This window comes from Microcaecilia unicolor, unplaced genomic scaffold (genome assembly GCF_901765095.1).
Source record: "Microcaecilia unicolor unplaced genomic scaffold, aMicUni1.1, whole genome shotgun sequence".
Lineage (NCBI taxonomy): Eukaryota > Metazoa > Chordata > Amphibia > Gymnophiona > Siphonopidae > Microcaecilia > Microcaecilia unicolor.
The window spans coordinates 139,039-161,981 of record NW_021962870.1 but is presented as its reverse complement, the minus strand read 5'-3'; the positions used below and the strand labels follow the sequence as shown (position 1 = coordinate 161,981).

At 42.0% G+C, this 22,943-nt stretch overlaps 1 protein-coding gene across 1 annotated transcript in view; it reads right to left on the bottom strand.

Annotated features, from left to right (window-relative positions):
- The window catches only part of LOC115458583, an 80,073-nt gene that overhangs the window by 5,786 nt on the left and 51,344 nt on the right, over positions 1-22,943 (bottom strand). The window contains exon 5 of the mRNA XM_030188462.1: positions 9,174-9,331. Coding sequence (XP_030044322.1) covers positions 9,174-9,331 — 158 coding nt within the window. The remainder of the gene's footprint in view (positions 1-9,173; positions 9,332-22,943) is intronic.

Below are 22,943 nucleotides of genomic sequence, written 5' to 3'. Positions count from 1 at the left end.
AGCGGTTAGGCGCCGAAGGCAGCATTGAAGAGGTGAGTTTTAAGCAGAGATTTGAAGATGGGTAGGGAGGGGGCATGGCGTATGGGTAAAGGAAGATTGTTCCAGGCATAGGGTGAGGCAAGGCAGAATGAGCGGAGCCTGGAGTTGGCAGTGGTGGAGAAGGGTACTGAGAGAAGGGCTTTGTCCTGTGAGCGGAGGTTGCGGGCGGGAACATAGGGGGAGATGAGGTGGAGAGGTAGTGAGGAGCCGCAGACTGAGTGGATTTGAAGGTAAGGAGGAGGAGCTTGAATTGTATGCGATATCTGATCGGAAGCCAATGAAGTGATTTAAGGAGAGGGGTGATATGAGTATATCGGTTTTGGCGGAATATAAGACTTGCAGCAGCGTTCTGAACTGATTGAAGGGGGGATAGATGGCCGAGTGGGAGGCCGGTGAGGAGTAAGTTGCAGTAATCAAGGCGAGAGGTAATGAGAGCATGGACGAGAGTTCTGGTGGTATGCTCGGAGAGGAAAGGGCGAATTTTGCTGATGTTGAAGAGGAAGAAGCGACAGGTCTTGGCAGTCTGTTGGATATGCGCAGAGAAGGAGAGGGAGGAGTCGAAGATGACTCCGAGGTTGCGGGCAGATGGGACGGGGAGGATGAGGGTGTTATTTTAGTTGCGTGAGTCTCGAGCTGGGCAGAGAAAGTTTCCTGAGTTTGCTTGATTTCAGCCACATCTGCTGAAGAGTAGCATTCAGACCCTGTATTGCGTCCCATAAAATATCAAGGGTTACTACAGCTGGTCTTTGTCCACCGAGAACTCCAGAGAGATTCTCCTGTGCCTGAGAGGAAAGGGAATGTACATCCTGTCCTTGCGCTGTTCCCATAGGTGAAGAAGTTGCTACGGGGCCTCCTCCTGCAGCAGCTGGGAGTCCTCCACTATCGGGTGCACAAAACTGCTGCTCCACCGAAGCTATCTCTTCTCTGGGTCTCGGGGGGGGGGCTGTAATCGGGAGAGGACTTAATTTAACTCCCTCAATGCTATGTTCCCATTGTTTTTCCAGGTTTACCGTAGCATTCGTTGAGGCCCCGGCGCTCGGGTCACCATCTCGTCTAGAGTTGCCTGTCTCATGGTGGAGGACTCGGAATGGCTCGTGGAGGTGAGCACATTGATTTTTGCTTTCCTTTTTCCCCATAACCAGCTTAGGGAAAGCACCACGTTTAAGGAACCAAATTAGCGATCAGGAGACACTAGAGAGCACGTCCGTTCAAATGCCATCTTGGATCCCCCAGGAAAAGTGATTTTTAAAGAAAGGAGGAGGAGACAGACTGTGGTGGGGAGAAGGGGAAGAGATGCCTGGACTGTGGGGACCCCTGGAACAGTGAGGCCCAGGGCAGCTGCCCTCTTTGCCCTTCCCCTTAACACCAGCCCTGCCCACAGGAGAGGGGGCTATGTCATGTGGGTTAGGAGAAGACAGGATAAGTTCTAGGAGAGGAGGGGAAAATTAGACAAGTATGCACCTGGGGGATTGCTGTGGGTAGGTAGAGAGTAAGGAACAGGAATGGGTGTGCTTTTGGGGGGTTGGGCTCTGTCTGGATAGGGACAAGAATGGGATGGATGTGTGCCTTCTGGCTGTTGGACTGTATGGGTATATGGGGGATAGGAGGTGTATGCTTTGGGGAGGGGGGAGGGCGGGGGAACATTCCGAGCTCAAAGTATATGCAGAAAGAACTGGGGGAGCACCACAGCAGGATTTAGCAGAAGGTATGGGGGGTGATTCCACCCTCCCTCAGATTTTCGGGTGGTATTGCACAATCTGGTTTTGACAAGGTCGGACTACTGCAATAACTTGTTTATGGGATTGCCCTCCTGTTTGTGGAGATAATACAATGTGCTGCTGTAAGATTAATCATATTAGCTTAGGCAGTTAGCTTAGCATGGTTTTAAAAAGGCCTGGACTGCTTCCTAAAGGAAAAGTCCATAGACCATTCTTAAATTGATGATGTTAGTTAAAAAAAATTGAATGGGAAGGTTCTGGATTTTTTGCTATGTATGTGCCAGGGAGGGTGGGTGGGAAAGGAGGGGGGATTTGAGAGGGGGTGAGCTAGAGGGTTGATGAAGATAACAGAGATAGTTCTATTAGGGTTTGCGATGTAACGGTGTGAGAAATAGCTACGGTTGAGCAAATGGAGAACTTCGGGATATGTGTGCTGAGATGGGTCTGAGAAAGAGTGGGTTAGAAAGAGACACCTGAGGCAGGGAATTTTACATTAAAAAATGCTGAATTTTTACTGAATTTTCAAAACTGTGTTCAAAATTCCCTAGCTATATTAATTTTTGCAGTTTCCCCAGGAGTAGAGACAGAAACATGTTAACTGCACTAAGATGTTTTTCTTGCATTCATTTTCCTTGCTGATTCTTACATTCTTGGATTTGCTGAGGATGAAGGTTCTTATTCTTGCAACACACATTCAGTTATTTAAAATTTTCATTTGTTTTCTCTTTCAGGGTTTGAACAAGTTGGTTTTTAGTGATTTTTGCATATTTACATTGTGTTTCTGTGCTTTATTTTGCTCTAAAGCAAGGAGCTTCCTGCAGGGGTCATGGAAATTTGTTCTTATAGATTGAATTTTGCACGTGACCCATTCCCACCAGTCTCCTTGAGAACTTCCAAGGTTTTTACCCAATTCTAAGGTCTAATCTTCGATTCTATTAGGTTTTCTTTAGAGAACTCACCCTACTACCCCTCACTGTAAGGCTGAAATCTCCATCTTGGGCATAACAAACAAACCGTTCCACTGCTTTCCTTCCCTCTGTTTACTCTACTACTACTACTTAACATTTCTAAAGCGCTACTAGGGTTACGCAGCGCTGTACAATTTCACAAAGAAGGATAGTCCCTGCTCAAAGGAGCTTACAATCTAAAGGACAAAAAATGTGCAATCAATCAATTTGGGGCAGTCTAGATTTCTTGAATAGGGGTATAATGGTTAGGTGCGAAAAGCGACATTGAAGAGGTGGGCTTTGAGTAAGGATTTGAAGATGGGCAGGGAGGGGGCTTGGCGTATGGGCTCAGGAAGTTTATTCCAAGCATAGGGTGAGGTGAGGCAGAATGAGCGGAGCCTGGACTTGGCAGTGGTGGAGAAGGGTACTGAGAGGAGGGATTTGTCCTGTGAGCGGAGGTTTCGGGCAGCCATCTAAGCACTCAGGGGTCCTCTTACGAAACCGCGTAAGCGTCTATGCGTGCCCAACGTTACTGCCCAACTACGCGCATCTGAAAAATAATTTGTTATTTTCGGGCATGCATAACGGACACGCGCCAAGTGGCATTTGGCCTGCCTGGGGGGAAGGCCGACAGTCGCTCAAAAGAGCATGGTTCGGGACAAGGTATCTTTCAAAGATATCACCATAACAGGGAAGATAGAGTATCCTGATAGTGAGGTTGCAAAAGAGATTGTAGTAGATCGGGTATCTTTAAATAACAATAAAAATCAGACAAAAGATTGCCAATTAATACTGTCAAGTACTAAGCATGATGTACTTAGGAACAACAAACATAGTTTGAAATGTCTATATGCGAATGCCAGGAGCCTAAGAAATAAGATGGGGGAGTTGGAATATATTGCACTAAATGAAAAATTAGATATAATAGGCATCTCTGAGACCTGGTGGAAGGAGGATAACCAGTGGGACACTGTCATACCGGGGTACAAATTATATCGTAGTGATAGGGTGAATCGGATTGGTGGAGGGGTAGCATTGTATATTAACGAGAGCCTTGAATCAAATAGATTGAAAATTCTGCAGGAAACAAAACACTCCTTGGAATCACTGTGGATTGAAATTCCATGTGCAAAGGGGAAAAGGATAGTGATAGGAGTGTACTACCGTCCACCTGGCCAGGACGAACAGACGGATGCGGAAATGTTAAAGGAAATCAGGGACGCAAACAAACTGGGCAACACAATAATAATGGGGGATTTCAATTACCCGCATATAGACTGGGTTAATGTAACATCTGTACACGCAAGGGACATAAGATTTCTTGATGAAATCAAGGACAGCTTCATGGAACAGCTAGTTCAGGAGCCGACAAGAGAAGGAAAAATACTAGACTTAGTCCTTAGTGGTGCTCATGATCTAGTGCAGGGGGTAACGATACGAGGGCCGCTTGATAACAGTGATCATAATATGATCGGTTTTGATATTGGCATTGAAGGAAGTGAAACTAGGAAATCAAGTACGCTAGCGTTTAACTATAGAAAAGGTGATTACGACAAAATGAGAAAAATGGTGAAAAAAAGACTGAAAGGAGCAGCTCGCAGAGTAAAAAACTTGCATCAGGCGTGGATGCTGTTTAAAAACACCATCCTGGAGGTTAAGGACAAATATATTCCACGTATTAGAAAAAAGGGAAAAAAGACTAAACGTCAGCCGGCGTGGCTAAACAGTAAGATAAAGGAAATCATTAGAGCCAAAAAACAATCCTTCAGAAAGTGGAGAAGAGAACCAACTGAAAGTAACAGGATAGATCATAAGGAATGCCAAGCCAAATGCAAAGCGGAGATAAGGAGGGCAAAAAAGGACTTTGAGAAGAAATTAGCGTTGGAAGCAAAAATACATAGTAAAAATTTTTTTAGATACATTAAAAGCAGGAAACCGGCCAAAGAGTCGGTTGGGCCGCTGGACGAAAATGGTGTTAAAGGGGCGATCAAGGAGGACAAAGCCGTAGCGGAGAAATTAAATGAATTCTTTGCTTCGGTCTTCACCGAGGAGGATTTGGGGGGGACACCGGTGCCGGAAAGAATATTTGAAGCGGGGGAGTCGGAGAAACTAAACAAATTCTCTGTAACCTTGGAGGATGTAATGGGTCAGTTCAGCAAGCTGAAGAGTAGTAAATCACCGGGACCTGATGGTATTCATCCCAGAGTATTAATAGAACTAAAAAATGAACTTGCGGAGCTACTGTTAGAAATATGCAATCTGTCCCTAAAATCGAGTGTAGTACCGGAAGACTGGAGGGTAGCCAATGTTACTCCGATTTTTAAGAAGGGTTCCAGAGGAGATCCGGGAAATTATAGACCGGTGAGTCTGACGTCGGTGCCGGGCAAGATGGTGGAGGCTATTATTAAGAATAAAATTGCAGAGCATATACAAAAACATGGACTGATGAGACAAAGTCAGCACGGATTTAGTGAAGGGAAGTCTTGCCTCACCAATCTAATGCATTTTTTTGAGGGGGTAAGCAAACATGTGGACAATGGGGAGCCGGTTGACATTGTATATCTGGATTTTCAGAAGGCGTTTGACAAAGTGCCGCACGAAAGACTCCTGAAGAAATTGCAGAGTCATGGAATCGGAGGTAGGGTATTATTATGGATTAAGAACTGGTTGAAAGATAGGAAGCAGAGAGTAGGATTGCGTGGCCAGTATTCTCAGTGGAGGAGGGTAGTTAGTGGGGTCCCACAGGGGTCTGTGCTGGGTCCGTTGCTTTTTAATGTATTTATAAATGACCTAGAGATGGGAATAACTAGTGAGGTAATTAAATTCGCCGATGACACAAAATTATTCAGGGTCGTCAAGTCGCAGGAGGAATGTGAACGATTACAGGAGGACCTTGCGAGACTGGGAGAATGGGCGTGCAAGTGGCAGATGAAGTTCAATGTTGACAAGTGCAAAGTGATGCATGTGGGTAAGAGGAACCCGAATTATAGCTACGTCTTGCAAGGTTCCGCGTTAGGAGTTACGGATCAAGAAAGGGATCTGGGTGTCGTCGTCGATGATACGCTGAAACCTTCTGCTCAGTGTGCTGCTGCGGCTAGGAAAGCGAATAGAATGTTGGGTGTTATTAGGAAGGGTATGGAGTCCAGGTGTGCGGATGTTATAATGCCGTTGTATCGCTCCATGGTGCGACCGCACCTGGAGTATTGTGTTCAGTACTGGTCTCCGTATCTCAAAAAAGATATAGTAGAATTGGAAAAGGTACAGCGAAGGGCGACGAAAATGATAGTGGGGATGGGACGACTTTCCTATGAAGAGAGGCTGAGAAGGCTAGGGCTTTTCAGCTTGGAGAAGAGACGGCTGAGGGGAGATATGATAGAAGTGTATAAAATAATGAGTGGAATGGATCGGGTGGATGTGAAGCGACTGTTCACGCTATCCAAAAATACTAGGACTAGAGGGCATGAGTTGAAGCTACAGTGTGGTAAATTTAAAATGAATCGGAGAAAATTTTTCTTCACCCAACGTGTAATTAGACTCTGGAATTCGTTGCCGGAGAACGTGGTACGGGCGGTTAGCTTGACGGAGTTTAAAAAGGGGTTAGATAGATTCCTAAAGGACAAGTCCATAGACCGCTATTAAATGGACTTGGAAAAATTCCGCATTTTTAGGTATAACTTGTCTGGAATGTTTTTACGTTTGGGGAGCGTGCCAGGTGCCCTTGACCTGGATTGGCCACTGTCGGTGACAGGATGCTGGGCTAGATGGACCTTTGGTCTTTCCCAGTATGGCACTACTTATGTACTTATGTACCGCTAGGTCAATGGCTGGCAGTTAAGGTCTCAGACCCAGGGGGAGTGGCAAGATGGCGTCCTAACCTGTTGCGGTAGCGGTTCGGTGATATGCTGAATATTCTTGAATCCGTTACCTCTTAGAATGCCTCATTCCAAAAGGAAAGGAGCGACGAAGGCTCAACCACCGATGACCCTGGTATCATCTCCTATTCAGCAGACACTTGGCCGCTACATGCGGAGCTCTTCATTAGACACTGGTTTGGCGAGCCCCGTACTGACTGTCAACGGAGCAGCGTCATCATTCTTGGGACCGGATACTACCCTATCGCCGCCGGAGCTGAATCCTCCTCCGTGCCCTGCAAGGTCCAGAGTTGAGTTGCTGGGACAGACGGGAACCGAAGAGGTTCATACCGCAGACCTACTCGGCGGCTCTCTCCCTGAACATGCAGAGAAAACTAACAAGGAGTATGAATCTCCCCAGGAGGTGACGATGGTGGCTATTTGGAAATCTGTCCAGGACTTAACCGTTGAAGTGGCTAAATCTACTAAGGCACAAGAAGAAGTTAATAAAGTAAAATCTACAGTAGACGTCTTAGTGAAAGACAAATTATTTATACATTGCAAAATAGAACAAATAAAGAATAACAATCGGCACTTAACACTTAGATTGTTAAATTTTCCTAAATCATCAGTAATGACATCTCACGATTTCTTCAAAAAGTATTTACAAGAGATATTAAAATTTTCCTCAACTGATATTCCTCCATGCAATAAAATATATTATCTCCCTTCTATTACTGCAAAACAAGGAGAAAACGCCGATGCGACTAATCTTGCGACTTCATCACAAATACAAAAAACTGAACTTGGGCTTCAAAATTTAACCGCTCTACTTGAAGATTCAATGACAGAAATACTAACTAGAGGAACATTGATTGCGTCTTTCGTCTTTGAGCAAGATTTGAATATGGTTATGAAGTTGTATTTTAAATATTCCACATCTCTATTTTGCGGACAAAGAATTTGGATATACCCGGACGTGACTAAAACCAACACAAGAAAGAAGAAAACAGTTTTTGGCGCTTAGAGAGGAAACAAGACTTTGGTTTACCCCTGTAAATGTTTGATCCGTTATTTGGGGATCAAATATGGGTTTTTTTTTAACCAAATCAGTTACGGGTTTTCCTGGACATGAAAAGTCTATCTAACCGCCCGTTGGTAACATCATAAACAGCTATAAATTAATAGGAACGAGATAAGATTCAGGTTAATTTGGACATTATTCTTTCTTTTTTACTTTTTTTATTAATTCTCCTCACTTGTGTTTAAACCACTCCCTACGTCTATTTTTAGTGGTCTAAGGAAGAGTTAATTATACTACTAGTTGTAAATTTATTTTCCTCTTATGTTTAATTTCTCTGTATTTCCGGACAAACTGTATTAGTTTGTAAATTCAAATGCAATAAAAAAAGTAATTAAAAAAAAGGTCTCAGACCCAAAATGGACGCGCGGCAATTTTCATTTTGCTGCACGTCCATTTTTGACAAAAACGTTAAAAGGCCTTTTTTTATAGGCATGCTACACTACCGTAAGCCATTTTTAGCGCGCCTTTTGTAAAAGGACCCCTCAGTTCTGAACTATACAACTGAAAGACCTGGAGAAAATCTTTTCATCCTTGTGTTGAACCAGATTTAATGCATCACTCTGGGCTTCTGGTATCTACAGTAAGCCGTTTGTTTGCTTATATGTAATAAATAGTTGGAAATTAAGAAAGCACAGGGCTTGGGATTACTGCTCCTCTATCTGGTTATACTGGACAAGGAAAGAGTGCATTACGACACCCCATGTGAGACAATCGAGAGAGAGAGCGCAGAACTGTCAAAGAACAAGAGATTGCCCCGTGTACTCACTTAGGGCCCTGTTTTCTAATTAGCATGCGCTCTAACTGTGTAGACGTCTATTGGGATATGGTAGGCACATACACGGTTAACGTGTGTACATGATTAATGCACATTAAAGATGCTAACACACTTATAACACGGCTTAGTAAACAGGGCCCTAAGACTGTAAGCTCATTGGGGAAGGAACTTATTGTACCTACATTCTATAAATACTGTCGATCACATTAAGCTTCATTAGGAAAGTTGAGTTAATAATCTAAGAATGAATTTATTAATGGTCACTATGTTGACCTCTGGATGTATAACTGGCTGTAGGAAATTATAAGTATTTTCAGATGCATTACCCATAACTATCATCTTTGAAAATACATGTGTAACTTGAACAGATGCATTTATGTCCAGATGTTAGATCTGATGTCTACTCTTTGGTACTTGGATATTTAAGTGAAATATTGAGTGACTAAATTTTATCACCAAACTCATAGCTATTTTCCCTCCTCTTGCCTTATGCCAAACCACATCCCTTTTCCTGACGGATACATTTGGCCATGCTGCATATCCCATGTCAAATTCATATGTGCCGTAGGCTGTGGTCACTTCTCCTGCTCATGAATAAATACTTTTGAATATCAGTCTGAAGAATTCCTAGAGAAGAATGAGAAGCAGAACATCTGCTGTGGATTTCCCATGTTATATCTCTACCTGACACCCTCAGCTCAGACTGAGAGTTGGGGGTCTGGACACTGTAAGAGAACAGAGGATGATCCAGCTACTTACATGAATCTTGAGGATGTTGGAGAGGGAACACCTTCACCTCACAAAGCGACAAATACTGTTTGCGATTTGATAAGACCACGCTGACATAACGACCTTCCATCCCTTTACAATAGAGTGTTGTGATGGAGCCCGCTTTGATATCAGTGATGTTGCCACATCTGGATATTTGGGAAGAAATCAAGATGGCAGGTTTAGTAACAGATTGACTCTGGCATAAGATTTAGCCAGCCTTATCCTGCTAAGAGAAGAGACGAGACAGGACTCAGAGGCTGAGTTAGTGAGGGATATAACCATCCTTATCATGCTAAGATGACAAGATACCTTGGAAGGCAAGACAGCAACACCCTGAGGCCCTGTTACAGGGTTTGTCCTGGCCTCATGTTTGCTTTCTTCCCCCCCCCCCCCCCCCCACTCTAAAAATAAAAGCTACAGTTGCTGTATTGGTCCCCTTATACATAGACTATAAGAGTTCATTACAACAATTTTAGAGAAAATAAGATCCACTTCAAGCTGATTGACCTCCAAAAACTGGTACTTTAGGGGCGCCTTTCCTGATTCAATATCCTAAAATCTTGGCACCCAGCACCCCCCCCCCCCATTTTTTATCATCCTGATACCTTCATCCCCCACCAAAATTTCAGGACCCTAAACCTCCTCCCCTACAAGATGATCCATGACTCCCCGTTCTATCCCCAAAATTTCCCTTCTGTCTAACAAACCCCCCCATCCCATGACCCCCCAAACAAATATTCCTGATGTGTAGTGACCCCCTCACCCACATGACTCCCTTGTTCCCCCAGATCCCATCCCCTTGCATAACTTCAAGAGGAAGGAATGATGTCCACTCGCTCCTGCCTCTGTGTCTCTATCTTGAAAAATAATGCCACCTGACACTGCATAGTGCATCTTGAGATGTATCCCTTATTTGGGAGAATGATCCCATGTGGTATGCCCCAGGATGCATCACTTGGGATCAGGTGCTGCCATTTTCCAGGATGGCTGTGTGGAGGCAGGAGCAAGTGGGCACCACTGATGGGAGGCCAGTGGGGGGCAACAAGGAGGGGCTGGATATGCAGAGGACACCAAATATATTTGTTTGGGAATGAGGGGTGTGGAGGGGGTGCAAGTAGACACCAGGGATATTTTTTAGAGAGATCAGGGGGTAAAAAATTAATCTCAGGGATGTGAGAGATGAAGGGGGTAGGGGGGAGTTGTGAAGAGAAGATTTATGCAGAATCGGTTACGAGCTTTGGTTTTGTTGTGTTGCAAGGTTTAGGCATTTAAGTTGGGTCGATAAAGTAAGCCTTTTTGAACAGGTTGGTTATTAGTGATTTCCGGAAGTTTAGGTGGTCGTGCATTGTTTTTACAGCTTTTGGTAGTGCATTCCACAATTGTGTGCTTATATAGGAGAAGCTGGATGCATATGTTGATTTGTATTTACTACTACTACTGTATAATTATACTACAGCAAGAAGCCCTCACTGGATGCCCACCGGAAGGGTGGAAGGCCAGATTTAGGACTCAGGCTGTAAAAATACCAGCTAGGTTTAAAAATCTATGACTGGCTGAGCAAGGACTTGCTTTTCCTGCAAGTTAAGAATCTGCAAAAAGCAGGTCTGAACAATGAGTCTTAACACAACCAGGTATAACTTTCTAATTGAATATGGCACCTATAATGAACGAATAATGGGTAAGAGGGATAAAATGTTGTTCTTAAAATGGGGCTTATTTTCCATATTATGGCACACATATCATAAGATGATAGAAAAAGAGGAAGTGAAACTGATATGCTAAAAACAAGATGTTCTGGCAGAAGAAAAAAAAAAAAACCACATGTTGACAAAAGAGGAAGTTGCACAATATTTTGCAAGAGCTAGAACAGATAATTTTAGTATTAGGGAACAAGTTGTCTACAAAAACGGAAGCACAGATGGACACCACAGAGGTTGTGCAATATTAAGCAAAAAGTGTCCTGCCATAGACTCCTATTCAGACAAACTACTATAAAAGGGGTGAGATTTAGACAGAGAGTTGGAACATATCCCCAACGCATTTGAAGGAGGGCAGGGCTCTGTCCAATTGAACCCAGAATCTGTCTGATGAATGTACCTGATTAAAGTCTGATGTGCAAATAAACTCTTCATTCCAAATGATGATTTGTGGGCTTAACTTAATGATGAAAGGCTGTAAGTACAAATGCTTTTGCTGCTTCAGGCTATCTTTCACTGCATTGTATAACTTGTAATCTAAATCCAGTTTGTCATAAGGCTGGTATCTTTTTCCTTACACCTAACAATTCTCTTAGTGGCAATTTCTCTTAGAACTTCACAACCCTCTGATTACCCCAGTACTAGTGCTATTTAGAGATGGAGTCAGATTAAGGTCACTTTAGCCTTCTTGAGGGGTTCTAGACCCCCCTAAATTATTTACATATGGTGACCCTCGAACGCTGTATTTTTACACGCTAATTTTTGCACACAGAGGGGATAAATCTATGTGTTCAAAAATTTATTTCCTGTCTTTCCATTTTCTTCTCTGTTCTTTTTCTGCCCCTCTCTTCTGTCCATCCTTTTGATTTGTGAGGTATGTGCAGGTGAACGTTTGGTGTATGATTGGCGCATAATTACGCGGCCAGGAGACTGCGATCGTGTTTATGCTGTGAGTATTTTTCACGCTCAATTCTTTGGATCAGTCTTTATGCTGGCATTTCTTGCCTAATGATCCTTTGATTTTGGACGTTTTTCTGCTTCTTCCTATTCCTATTCCCCTCCTCTCCATCCTTCTCCCTTTCCTACCTCTGTCCGAGCCCTCATTCACTGCTCATTGCAGTTCTCGGACAGTACACTCCATCTGCCCTCCCGTATGTCCTGCGCTCTCAATTAGGATATCTCTCTGTCCTGCTTGCCCTCCCCAATTGCCCTGTTTTTATTGCCCTCCTCCTTTTCGTCTCACTTGCCTATTCTGGCTATCTTTGTACTTACTCTGATCTCTGTTCTTTCTCACTGCAGTTCTCTGAAATCATTCCGGTCTGTGTCTTTTCTGCACTTAACTACTGACAGCCCCCTTTTCCTGCCTATACACTGCTGTGATTTCCCTCTAAAAAGACCTGCGCTCTTTTTCTCAGCGCTGCACTTAAACCTCCGATTCTGCTTCTACCTTGTAAGAAATTGTCCCGCACTGTCTCTGTGAATGAAACCTTGGAATTCTTTAGTATCTTGTCAGCTGTTATGCACATTTCCTAGTTCTTTTAACAACTGCGTAGTTATTTTTATTTCCTCTTTTCAACTTCTGTTCCGCTCTGCGGACACCTCGCAGAACACGGACATGTCCACTTCCCCTTGCCCCTTCTTATGTGTTCCTTAACTCCGTTTGTTTTATGTTTTTATTTAATTCTCCTTATTCTGCCCGTTCCTCAGAGAGACTATTTCTCTATTTCTCATCTCTGTATTTTGGAAACACCTGCTTCCTCTCAACGAGAACTTGTCAGATTTTTTTTTTTACTGAATTTTCTCTGGCTTATAAAATTACAAATGCGCAGTACTCTTTCTTTCCCTGCGCCATACTATTAGGCCGTTGCCCCCCATTTCTCAGCTGCTCTGCTTGTGGGCGTTGTCCTTTTCTGACTTACTACTCTATTTCATTTTTTCTCAATATAAGTCCCTTTACGCTGAAATAAACAAGACTCATCACATTTGCCTGCTGTATTATCTTTTCTTCTTCCCTTCCCCCAGTTACGGGTTTCGTTTTCCCTCTATAGTTTTTTTATGCTGCAAAACACAGACTGGTAGATCTTATCGTAACCCACAATGTGGTTCTGCGTTTTTAACCTTGACTTTTCTGTGTGACCACACATGGCTCGCTTAGCTTCCTTTCTCTCTCTATTTCCTCTCTGTTACAAAAACCCTTACATTTCAGATTCTGTCTTTTTACAGCTTTGCTCTGAAACCCTTTTGTTACTATTGCGGTACATCCTTTTGTAATATGATTTGGTTTCCTGCCATTACAGTTAAACTACATCTGTATAATGGTTTTTCTAATTACTTTTACTTATAGGATTAATTAAGGGAACATTTACCTAATAATCCGTACTTGCATGCGTGGCCCCCCCTTAGGTTTTTGTTCTGTTATGGTCCAGTCAAAAGAGGGTGGTTTTCACTCCGGTATTTGGTTTTTGCCATTGTCTTTATGTGACATGATTAATATGCATATATTTCCTATACTTGTAGCATTTCCGGATGCAAGCTACATATGAAACCACAAAATTTGTTTTGCCGTTAAGAAGCTGGTGTTTTTAACCTTATGCCAGTTTAACCTATATCCCACTAACCTTTCTCCCTACTATAGTTTTCTGCATGTGCTATGCTGCTCATTTTTTTATTCCTGCTTTCCTAGCCATCCCTGTGTTATCTCCATCTCTCCTTATTCTTTGTCCTCCTCTCAAGGCAACTGTCCCTGTGTTTTAGGGCCGTCCATTGTTTTTTTTTTCCTGTTCTGCTTTCATGTCTATCTGTCTGTAGATCTTGCACTCAGTAAGACCCAGGATTTCCTCTCTAGTGTCTCACGCCACTGCTTTCTCACTGCTTTTGGGATTTATTTCTGCCCGAGTCACATTTTTCTATATCCTTAGCTTCTCCATTTATAAATGCGTGTAATGAATTCCTTCTTAGATTTTGATGGTCGCCAGACCTCTCTTAAGAGAAATGAAGCTGTCTCGAATGCCTTTCTTTCTCTCTACTTCCTCGCTTATATCTTTATGATTATGTCACAGTTTTCGTTCATCCCTTGACCTTTACTTTCTAACCCTTTGGATATAATGCTATAGTGTCTGCCCTTTTAATGCATTTTCCTTCTAAAAATGGGTTTTCAATTGTGCTAAGTTTGATTGTTCAGCTTCTATAACAGAGGAAGGCTCAAGAGAATGCCAAAACAAAATACTTCTTAGCACATAAATTCAGTTGTAATCGTCTAGGAAGCCTTAGTCCGGAAACTAAAAATTAACCCTTACTTTACAGAATCAAGTGATATACTGGTAGTAATGAAATTTAGATTGCCGTTATTTTAAAGACACAGTAGAAGACATTAAAAATTTTTTTTGCTTTGAAGGAGTTGCCGTATCAAGTGTAGAATTGACAGCTTTTATATGAACACAGAATGATTACGGCGGTCTATCTGAGCAAGTAAAATAGCAACGTAGTCATACTTCCTCACACATTAACTCCCTGCTTCCTTACATAATAGTTTCTAAGAACTTCTATATGTTTGATTTGATAAAATCCTATCCTGATTAATTATACCAGCATAAAGTTTTTATGTGCTGTTTAGTCCTATTTTCAGTAGCCGTAATGTCCGATGCTTGCAGTGAGCACTAAACTCAAATTAAGCACAGGAAGCACACTTCCCTTCTGGTTTTTATTTTCCTTTTCCTTTAACATCTGCATCAACATTAAATCCTTTTAACAATTTTCTGTAAACCCGTATATATCTTAACCACAATGTTTCCTCAGACTGTGCTGACTTCCTAGCCATGCTGAAACGGAATCTTATTCACAGATATGTGTTTTCTGCCTATGGATAGAACGGTAACTTTTCACCCCCCCTTCCCTCAAATGCTAAGCCTGTTCTGTTCGTCATCATTAAGCATTGTATTTGGACTGCTTGATTCAATATGTTATATACTGTAAACTTGAAGTTTATGATGACAGAATGACACGTTTTAATTTGCTTTTCTAACCTGCTTTGCAACACCCTTTCTGTCAAACAGGAACATGCAAGTTTCTATTAGTAACTAAAACTGTTTTTATAACACAGCCTTATTAAGGAACCATATTCAGAGCTGTAAAAGCATTTCAGTACAAGGGCCGTACAGCTGGAAACGGACAGAACAATAACTTATGTGCTTTTTCCAAATGATTGCTAGTCTTGATCTGACTCTAAATAATTCTATAGCTACCGGAAACTACAGGAAACCACAGATAATTTATCTGACTTTGAATATAAGTGCATAGTTTCCCCGTAGCCACTTTTAGCTACACTTCCGGGTTTACTTTTCTCTGCATTAATCCCGTCTCTGCCACTTTCGACACCTTTCTGTCATACTCACTATATATGTAACTATTACTACGCTCTAAGTCTTCTACCTTTGTATTTTGTCTTTGTTAAAAGTCCTAAAAGTCCTGCACCGATCCTGACAGTAAGCTGCCGTTGTTACTGCTTCTCAGAGTGAATTTGTCACTTTTTCTGTACCCCCTCACTCCTGTCACAGCTTTGGCTGTAAGACTGTTAAACTTATCTCACTTCCACCTATACTTTCTCCTTGCAAAAGGTCTCTTGTCCATTATACAGCATTCTCCTGTCCCCTGTCTCTGTGACTTGTTTTTCTAAGCTATCTGGACTTCAGAAGCATGCTCTTCTCCTTCATGTACTGTCAGTACTTTATACTATAATTTATGGCTGGCTATCATAGTATACGGCCATCTTCCGGTTTGCATTACTCACTTTTTTATTGCTTTTGCGTGTTTAATCCACTGGGTGTCAAATAAAATATAATTAATGTTATTTCATAGTCGCTATTCTATTGCCTTGTCCTTGTTAATTGCTCCTGTATAGTTGCTACTGTGAAATGTATTCCTTTTTATTTTTCAGTTGTAATTTTAAATTTGTACTTGTCCTAGTAGCTGTTATCACACCCTTTTAATTCACAATTTGTTTTGGGACAATGTTATACTTTCAATTAATAATGCTTAAGGTTTGTCATTTATTTTCCTATCTGTTTGTATTATACTGCCCTAGATATGAGGGGATCTTATACACCCTTTAGATAATATTCTCATATGCTTTTGATCTCCGATACTCATATAGTTTTGGTTTCTTGTGCTCTGTTTTAATGGCGTACTCGTTTAAAAGAAATATAAGCTACAGCCCCTGCACCGTACTATCGTGTTAGTTTTTTCAGGATGCTTTTTAATACTTTTTAATCATCGGTGAGCCTGACTATATTATAACGTTATCTACAGGAAATACTGCACTTCCTCGTTTGCGTTGTGGTTTTCGTCCTCCGAGTGCATACAGCCTGCACTGGCTTATTTTAAACACTTGCAGTAATGACTTATGTTATAATGTTTCCGGATGAATATTTCCACGTCCTGAGAATGACAATCGCTTTTAAATAATATGGTTCTATAAAGAGTTAAATTGTGTAAGTCTTTATAACAAGTTTGATATGAACTAGGATGCAACACAGAAAGTCACATGAAATTACAATGGATTATTGTTACATTAACAGTTAGATAACCCCTTGTATAACTTATATGATAGTAGAACTATTATGTACTATATAGCAGCATTTCTTTGCTTTTACCTTAACAGATATGCATATAAAATATGTTTTACCTTTCCGGTTGAGAAGATGATGGCTGCGTACCAGGAGAATACAGCGTTGCTTAACTTCTTCAGTTATTTCCTGTTGGTTCTTTATAACCCAACCTTCTCTTTCCTTCTAATGCTGCAGCTGTTCTGTTTGTCATCATTTAGACATATCATTTCAGTCACTGACTAGTATGTATGTTTTATGCCGTATCATTGGAAGTTCTTGGTGTAAGAATCACATGTTTTAATTTGTTTTTTTCCCTTTCACCTGTTTAGCCACAAAAGCTTCCTGCCATTGCATTCGGGTTTATTTTATTTTTATGTCCCTTTTCTGAGTGTATATTTATGGGTATGAGCTTGTCATCTTTACACCACGATTCTGGTGTCCTGTTTCAAAATTTATTGATTTATATGCTTCTCTTATATTTAATATGTCTTTGTTAATATACATTTTCTTGCCTTTTGTTGAAATCGGTGTTTCCTTTCACTGGCTTGTTGGATGGAAAATTCTATTTTCCATTGCTGCATGACAAGTGATGTCTTTGGCATTTTTAGTTCTGGCTAATGTGTTCCAACTAATGACTTTTTTGTGACTGTGCCTTCCCCGAAGAGCTTACATTTGTTTTGTTTTGCCTTGGAATATTTCGTCTTTCTCTCTATTTTTCTACTACTTCTATAGTAATTTTCAGGGGCTTTTCCCTGGAACATACTATACTTTCTTATATACCAGTGTCACGCTATAACTATTGGGTTTGATATCGATGCCTGGGGCTTACATCCATCGAAGGTGGATGACGGTATCGCAATTATTAGATTTTAAGCAGAACCCCATTCTATTTTTGGAATGGCCTGCATTCACTGAATTGGACTATTGCCCATATAGAAGTTACCGGTACAGATGCGCGCTGGGGATATACAGAGACGTCTAAAATCCTTTAGTTGCAAATTTAGACAGGTTGACTGGGGCCCTAAATTTTTGTTCTCTTCTAGACGAATATTTAAGCATCTATTGGGGGTTAGCGACAAAATGGCGAGTGTATTCCCATATATGGCGAGTGTATTCCCATATTTCTAACCGGCGAAAACCAATTAGATTGCTGCCCTTTAATTTTAGAGAACTTATTTTCGCTGTTCGCTAAAATCTTTTTTTGGAGTTTTTGCTTCCCCCACTTTTGGGGTTTTCAATATGGCGAGTGTTATCCCATATCCAAATTCATGGCGAGTGTTATCCCATGTGCGATCCCAGGCGAGTGTAGTCCCATCACATGGCGAGTGTTATCCCATGTCAAAATTCATGGCGAGTGTTATCCCATGGTCAATTTCTATAGAAGCATACTCTGGAGGGCAGTATTTTTAGAGTAGGTTATATATAGTAAGTGACACAACTGACTCCTGCACTATTCTCATGTTCATGGCTATCATTTCTTTGTTAATATAACCTGCGGCAAAAGCATTGAGCTTTCCGCCAATTAGTAATTTATGTTTTAGGTTCCGCCAATGGGACGCTCTTGAAGACGCGTGAGTATAAGTGTTTTTTGTTATACGCATGATGCATGTTCTTTTGTTTAGATAATTTTCCCGTGCATGGTTTTGTTTAGTTGCCCCTGTTATAGACCTCAGCATTTTGATTTGAACCATCTCACTTGTAGATATTGCATTATATTGAATACACTCTTCTATGAGTTCCTATGTGAATTGTCTTCCCCCTATTTCTGATCCCACTATGCCCACTTCCTCGTCCCCTACTCCCTTGGAAAGAGTCCTTAATTTCTTTCCCGCTGATAGAAAAGAACTTACCCGGTTATGTCAAACCTGGCATACCGCTTGGTCCGCTAAGGATCAAGGACTGGAATGGCCATCAAGGGGCTCATTTGATCAGGGCAAACTCCAAGCCTTGGTCTGCTACAATGAGTCCAACAAAACGGGAAAATCTAGGGATAAACATTTAGCTGCCATTAACAAATTCATACTTATTGCACGAAACCAGCACGATAGAGCTCTGGGTAAGTCAGATACCGATCAAGCCCCCTATCAAGATCCTGTAGCACCTACAGCTCCACCACCTTATGATGCTGCTACTGCTGCAAGTACTACCAAGTTGTTACCATGTGCAGTGGGATATACCCCAATACCCCCAGGATATTGTGATAACCTGACACAAATCCTCAGCTACAGATTTCTCAGGATCTCAGACAGTGACACCCCCGCTGCCTGCAGTATCTCCTGCTCCTATGATATTTGACCCACCTACTACCGTGCACATCGCCGGTGTTGTTGATCTATCTCTTCCCTCATCACAAAAAAACTCAATTCCAATATCTCAGGGTCAGTACAAACTCAGACGCCTTTAACCCCTTCAACAATCCCAGTGGCCCAACCAGTAGCCCTGATTTCGGCCCAATTACCCACTGTTACCTCTGCTCCAACGATGCAAGCAACAACCCAGACGCTAACCCCACCACCGCCTCATGTATATCGTACTCTTGGAGGCTATGAGATGGAGATACCCCCTCCCATTATTGAGCAATATCCTTGTGTCCCGAACCCATCAGTTCCGGCCACCGTCCAGTACCCTGCTATCAGTCAAATTGACGTAGCTGCCCAGACCTCCACCTACCCTAGCCTAGGATCCGGGTTGACTTCACACATGACCACCCAAACGACTACCTACCCACATATGGGACACACAACTCAGACATCACCTCCACCACTACCTTTGGACTCTTCTGTCCAAACTGGTCCCTTGCCAGCTGAATCCCTACAGTCTATCCTGTCTCAATTACGACAGATGGGTTTCATTCCATGTAGTCCTGCTACACAGACACGGGCTATTTGTCAGGAACTCTATGATCGGGGTTTCATTAAACCACCCCCTGCTCCAGTGAACCCTTCAATGCCCATTCTAGAACCTCAGTGTTCTATTCCTCCTAGATGGGACACGTTAGGTGCACGGCCAATGCGTCCCTTGGTACTCCCAGCCAAACCAGCTAATAAGGAGCGACCGAAGGTTAGACTCTCCCCATTAGACGAAGCATGGGAAGTTTTAAAACAACAACTCCCCACAAAATCGGACATAGAGGATATTCGAAACGAGCCTCCTCCGATGTTCCATTTCTCCTCTTTTTCAGATAGTGAAGTAATCCCTTCCCTTGCAGACGATTCACCTCGTTTCACGTTACCTAATACCCCAGTCCCCTCGGAAGAACAATACGATCACACATTGGCTAGTATGGGAGATGGCCTCGCGTTTGTTTCAGAAGGACTTCGTTCCTTACACAAGTCCCTGACAACGCAACCGCACCCTGATACCCCGGACACCGTGGTATCTGTTGCACCAAAATCTGAGTTTCCTCAACAACATGATGTTATTTCTCATCATACTAGACAGCGCCATCCTCACAGTTATCTTACTGATGAAGGATCTAGCCGCTGCCTTGCGGTTATTGACAATTCCCCACACCCTACAAGTTTGAATATCAGTACAGACCCTATCCTATCTAGTCCGCCTAGCACACCTGCCCAATATGTGGCTTTGCATGAGAATTCATGGCATTACGTTCACCCATGGGTTGATAATCTCGCAGGATGGTCTGAGGCGCTCCAGCCCCAGTCCGCTCTCTTCCCACGTGAAGGATCCTTACGTTCTGACAAGCTTTCACTTGTAAGAGATCTAATTTATGACCACCCCGACCCCCATTGGGATCAGAAAACAACCCTCTATCTAATCCAAGGTCTTCAGGTTTGGAAAAAGTATGAGAATCAGTTTCCCCCAACCACCTCGATTGATCTCCTTAAATCAGTGAAACTTTTTCCCCTGCTGAATAAAATGTCAGGTGGTGTCCCTCATACGGAATACACCCCACTTTCAGCTGTTGAATTGAATAGCCTCATACTACAGCTCCCGGATATTGCACAGGGAGGTAACCGCTGGTTAAAGAAATTACAGGACATAACCCTGGGGACTACTCTATCAGTAGGTGATATGAAAGCGCTCCTGGGCAGAACCCCACACGCTAGTATCACTGACATATTCACTCAATCGGGCTATGCAAAATTTGCCACCGATACTCAGTATGATGGCAACCCTTTGACAGAAATTCAGACCAAAGTATTCCAGGAAATCCGGACCATGTATCCGACCCTTAAAGACTTTTCGGTTATCACTTCCCAAAGATGGGAAATGGATTCAGAGCCTATTGAGGCCTATTTACTCAGACTCCAAGACCTCTATAAGGAAGAAACAGAGGAAAAATTTGACTCTGATAATGCCCTCCCAGTATTCTACCATTTACTGAAGGGAACCTTACCTTCAGAAATTAAACTTAAGTTAGAGAACACCGTGGGTCTCCAATTAGAAAAATGGCCTAAAATTCGTGAACACATCCTTCATCATTGCAGACGACTTATTAAAAGCAAGCAAAATGAAGCCCAACATCGTAAGACAGTACACACTAACTTGGAGGTGCTACAGACTGAAGATCTCAAAGAGAAAAGAGCCTCTAAGAGCTCTGACACCAATACCAATACTCCTAACACTTCTCCCCCTGTTATTGTTATGTATGCTGATCAACGCTATGACAATAACACCCGAAATCAGGGCCCACGGCCCTACCGCCCAGACCGTAGAATTGATTACCCTGAAGAAAGAGGTCGTCGCTCTCAACCCCAGCGAGGTCCCCCAAGGGGCCCTCTTGGAGATACTAGGCGACAACGAGACTATCGTTCCTGGCCTAGCCCTGATCGCTATCCTGATGTGCTCTGTTATCGCTGCCAACAATACGGTCATTATGCTGCTGAATGTCTTCAGACACAGCCATATAGATTTAGAAAATCGCAGATCCGTCAAAATCCCCCTGAACGGCAGTCATTCCCTTTATGGAACCCGGATCAACACCGTCCGCAGTGACCACAGATTTAGGGATCAATATTACCCACCCCATAATGACTAGGCGTAATCCGAACACGATTTGATTTTGTTGCTCTCAGTTACTCAAAACTACTCGGCTCCTCATTTAGTATCCGGTAACCATTTCTCTGTATATGTGTTGGTTTGATGTTTCTGTTTCCATTACAGGTAACATGTCTTTATTTTATATTCCTCTAGGTTTAATAGCAAGTGTATATTTATGGTACCATACAAATGACCTAACTAAGTCAGCAAGTTATTTATTTATTTATTTGCTTTTATGCATACCTTCCCTGGGGAGTTCTTATCAACTGCAGGGATGAGCGATCCCCGAAGGATGTTCATTTTATATATATACCTGTACTGACTTATTTATGCCATTTTACTTTATACGGGATCCCTTTTAAATAAAAGCTGTGTATTGCTCATTGTTAAAATGTTTTCTGCTTTAACTGTTACGCTGTTTACATTCACTTCTTTAGTTTTTTCATGAATATAAAGCCTTCATTTTTGAAATCTCTCTATGGTATTTCCTTGTCTAAGAAAGAAGCAATATTTAATAACCATTATCCGTTTTATGGAATAAATGCGAGAAATGTTCCCTTGAACTGGCCATTTGGGGGAACATTTTGCGCTGATCATAGATTTTGTAGTATTCTTGAATTGAGAATTGGTGAAGCTTTCAGTCATAAATAAGGAAAATTATGCATTCAACTTTCTGATTCCTTTCTATTTAAAACAGTATGCTTTGTGTATTTAACTAACACCTTGCTTCAACTAACTCTTGCCACGTGGTGATTTTGTCTTGAAGCGATATGCTTCTTCCTACTTCTTTGTCTGATTGAAAAAGGGTTACTTAAACTCTATGTGAAGGTCAATAACTTTTGAATGTTTTTTTCATTTGTCTTTTTCAAGGAACCTTTTCTTGCATTGCCATCTGAATATGCCTTGTTACAATTCAGATATATCATATTTTGTTTTATTTTTATTTTTCTTTTAAGCCTATTTTTATCTTACACCCTTCAGGGTGCTTTTTTTTTAAATATTTTAATCTTTTTTTAATTTTTTTTTAATTTTTTTTTTTAATTTTTTTATTCTCGATGCTTTGTTTCTTACCATGCCTCCTTCCTGGCCCCCATTTATACCCACGACCCGCCTCCTAACCCCTTGTCTAATTCTTGTATTTACGCAATAGTTCTTCATGACTCCCGCTACCATTATGATTACTTCCAATAAATTAACCACATAAATAGCACTGTTTAAGTTTTGCCTTTCCCCAGATGGATACAGGAATTCCGTTGACGTCCCTCACCGAGGAGACGACTGCTAGCAAACAAGAGCTACCCGATAATATATCTGATCTGAAGGCTATATTGCAGCAAAGAATCGCTAGCATAAAGGACAGATGCACAGACCCCAACATTACCCGGTGTGAGATACGAGACATTATTGAGTGTGAGTTTCAACAGATACATCGATTGGTCCATGAGCGAAAGAGA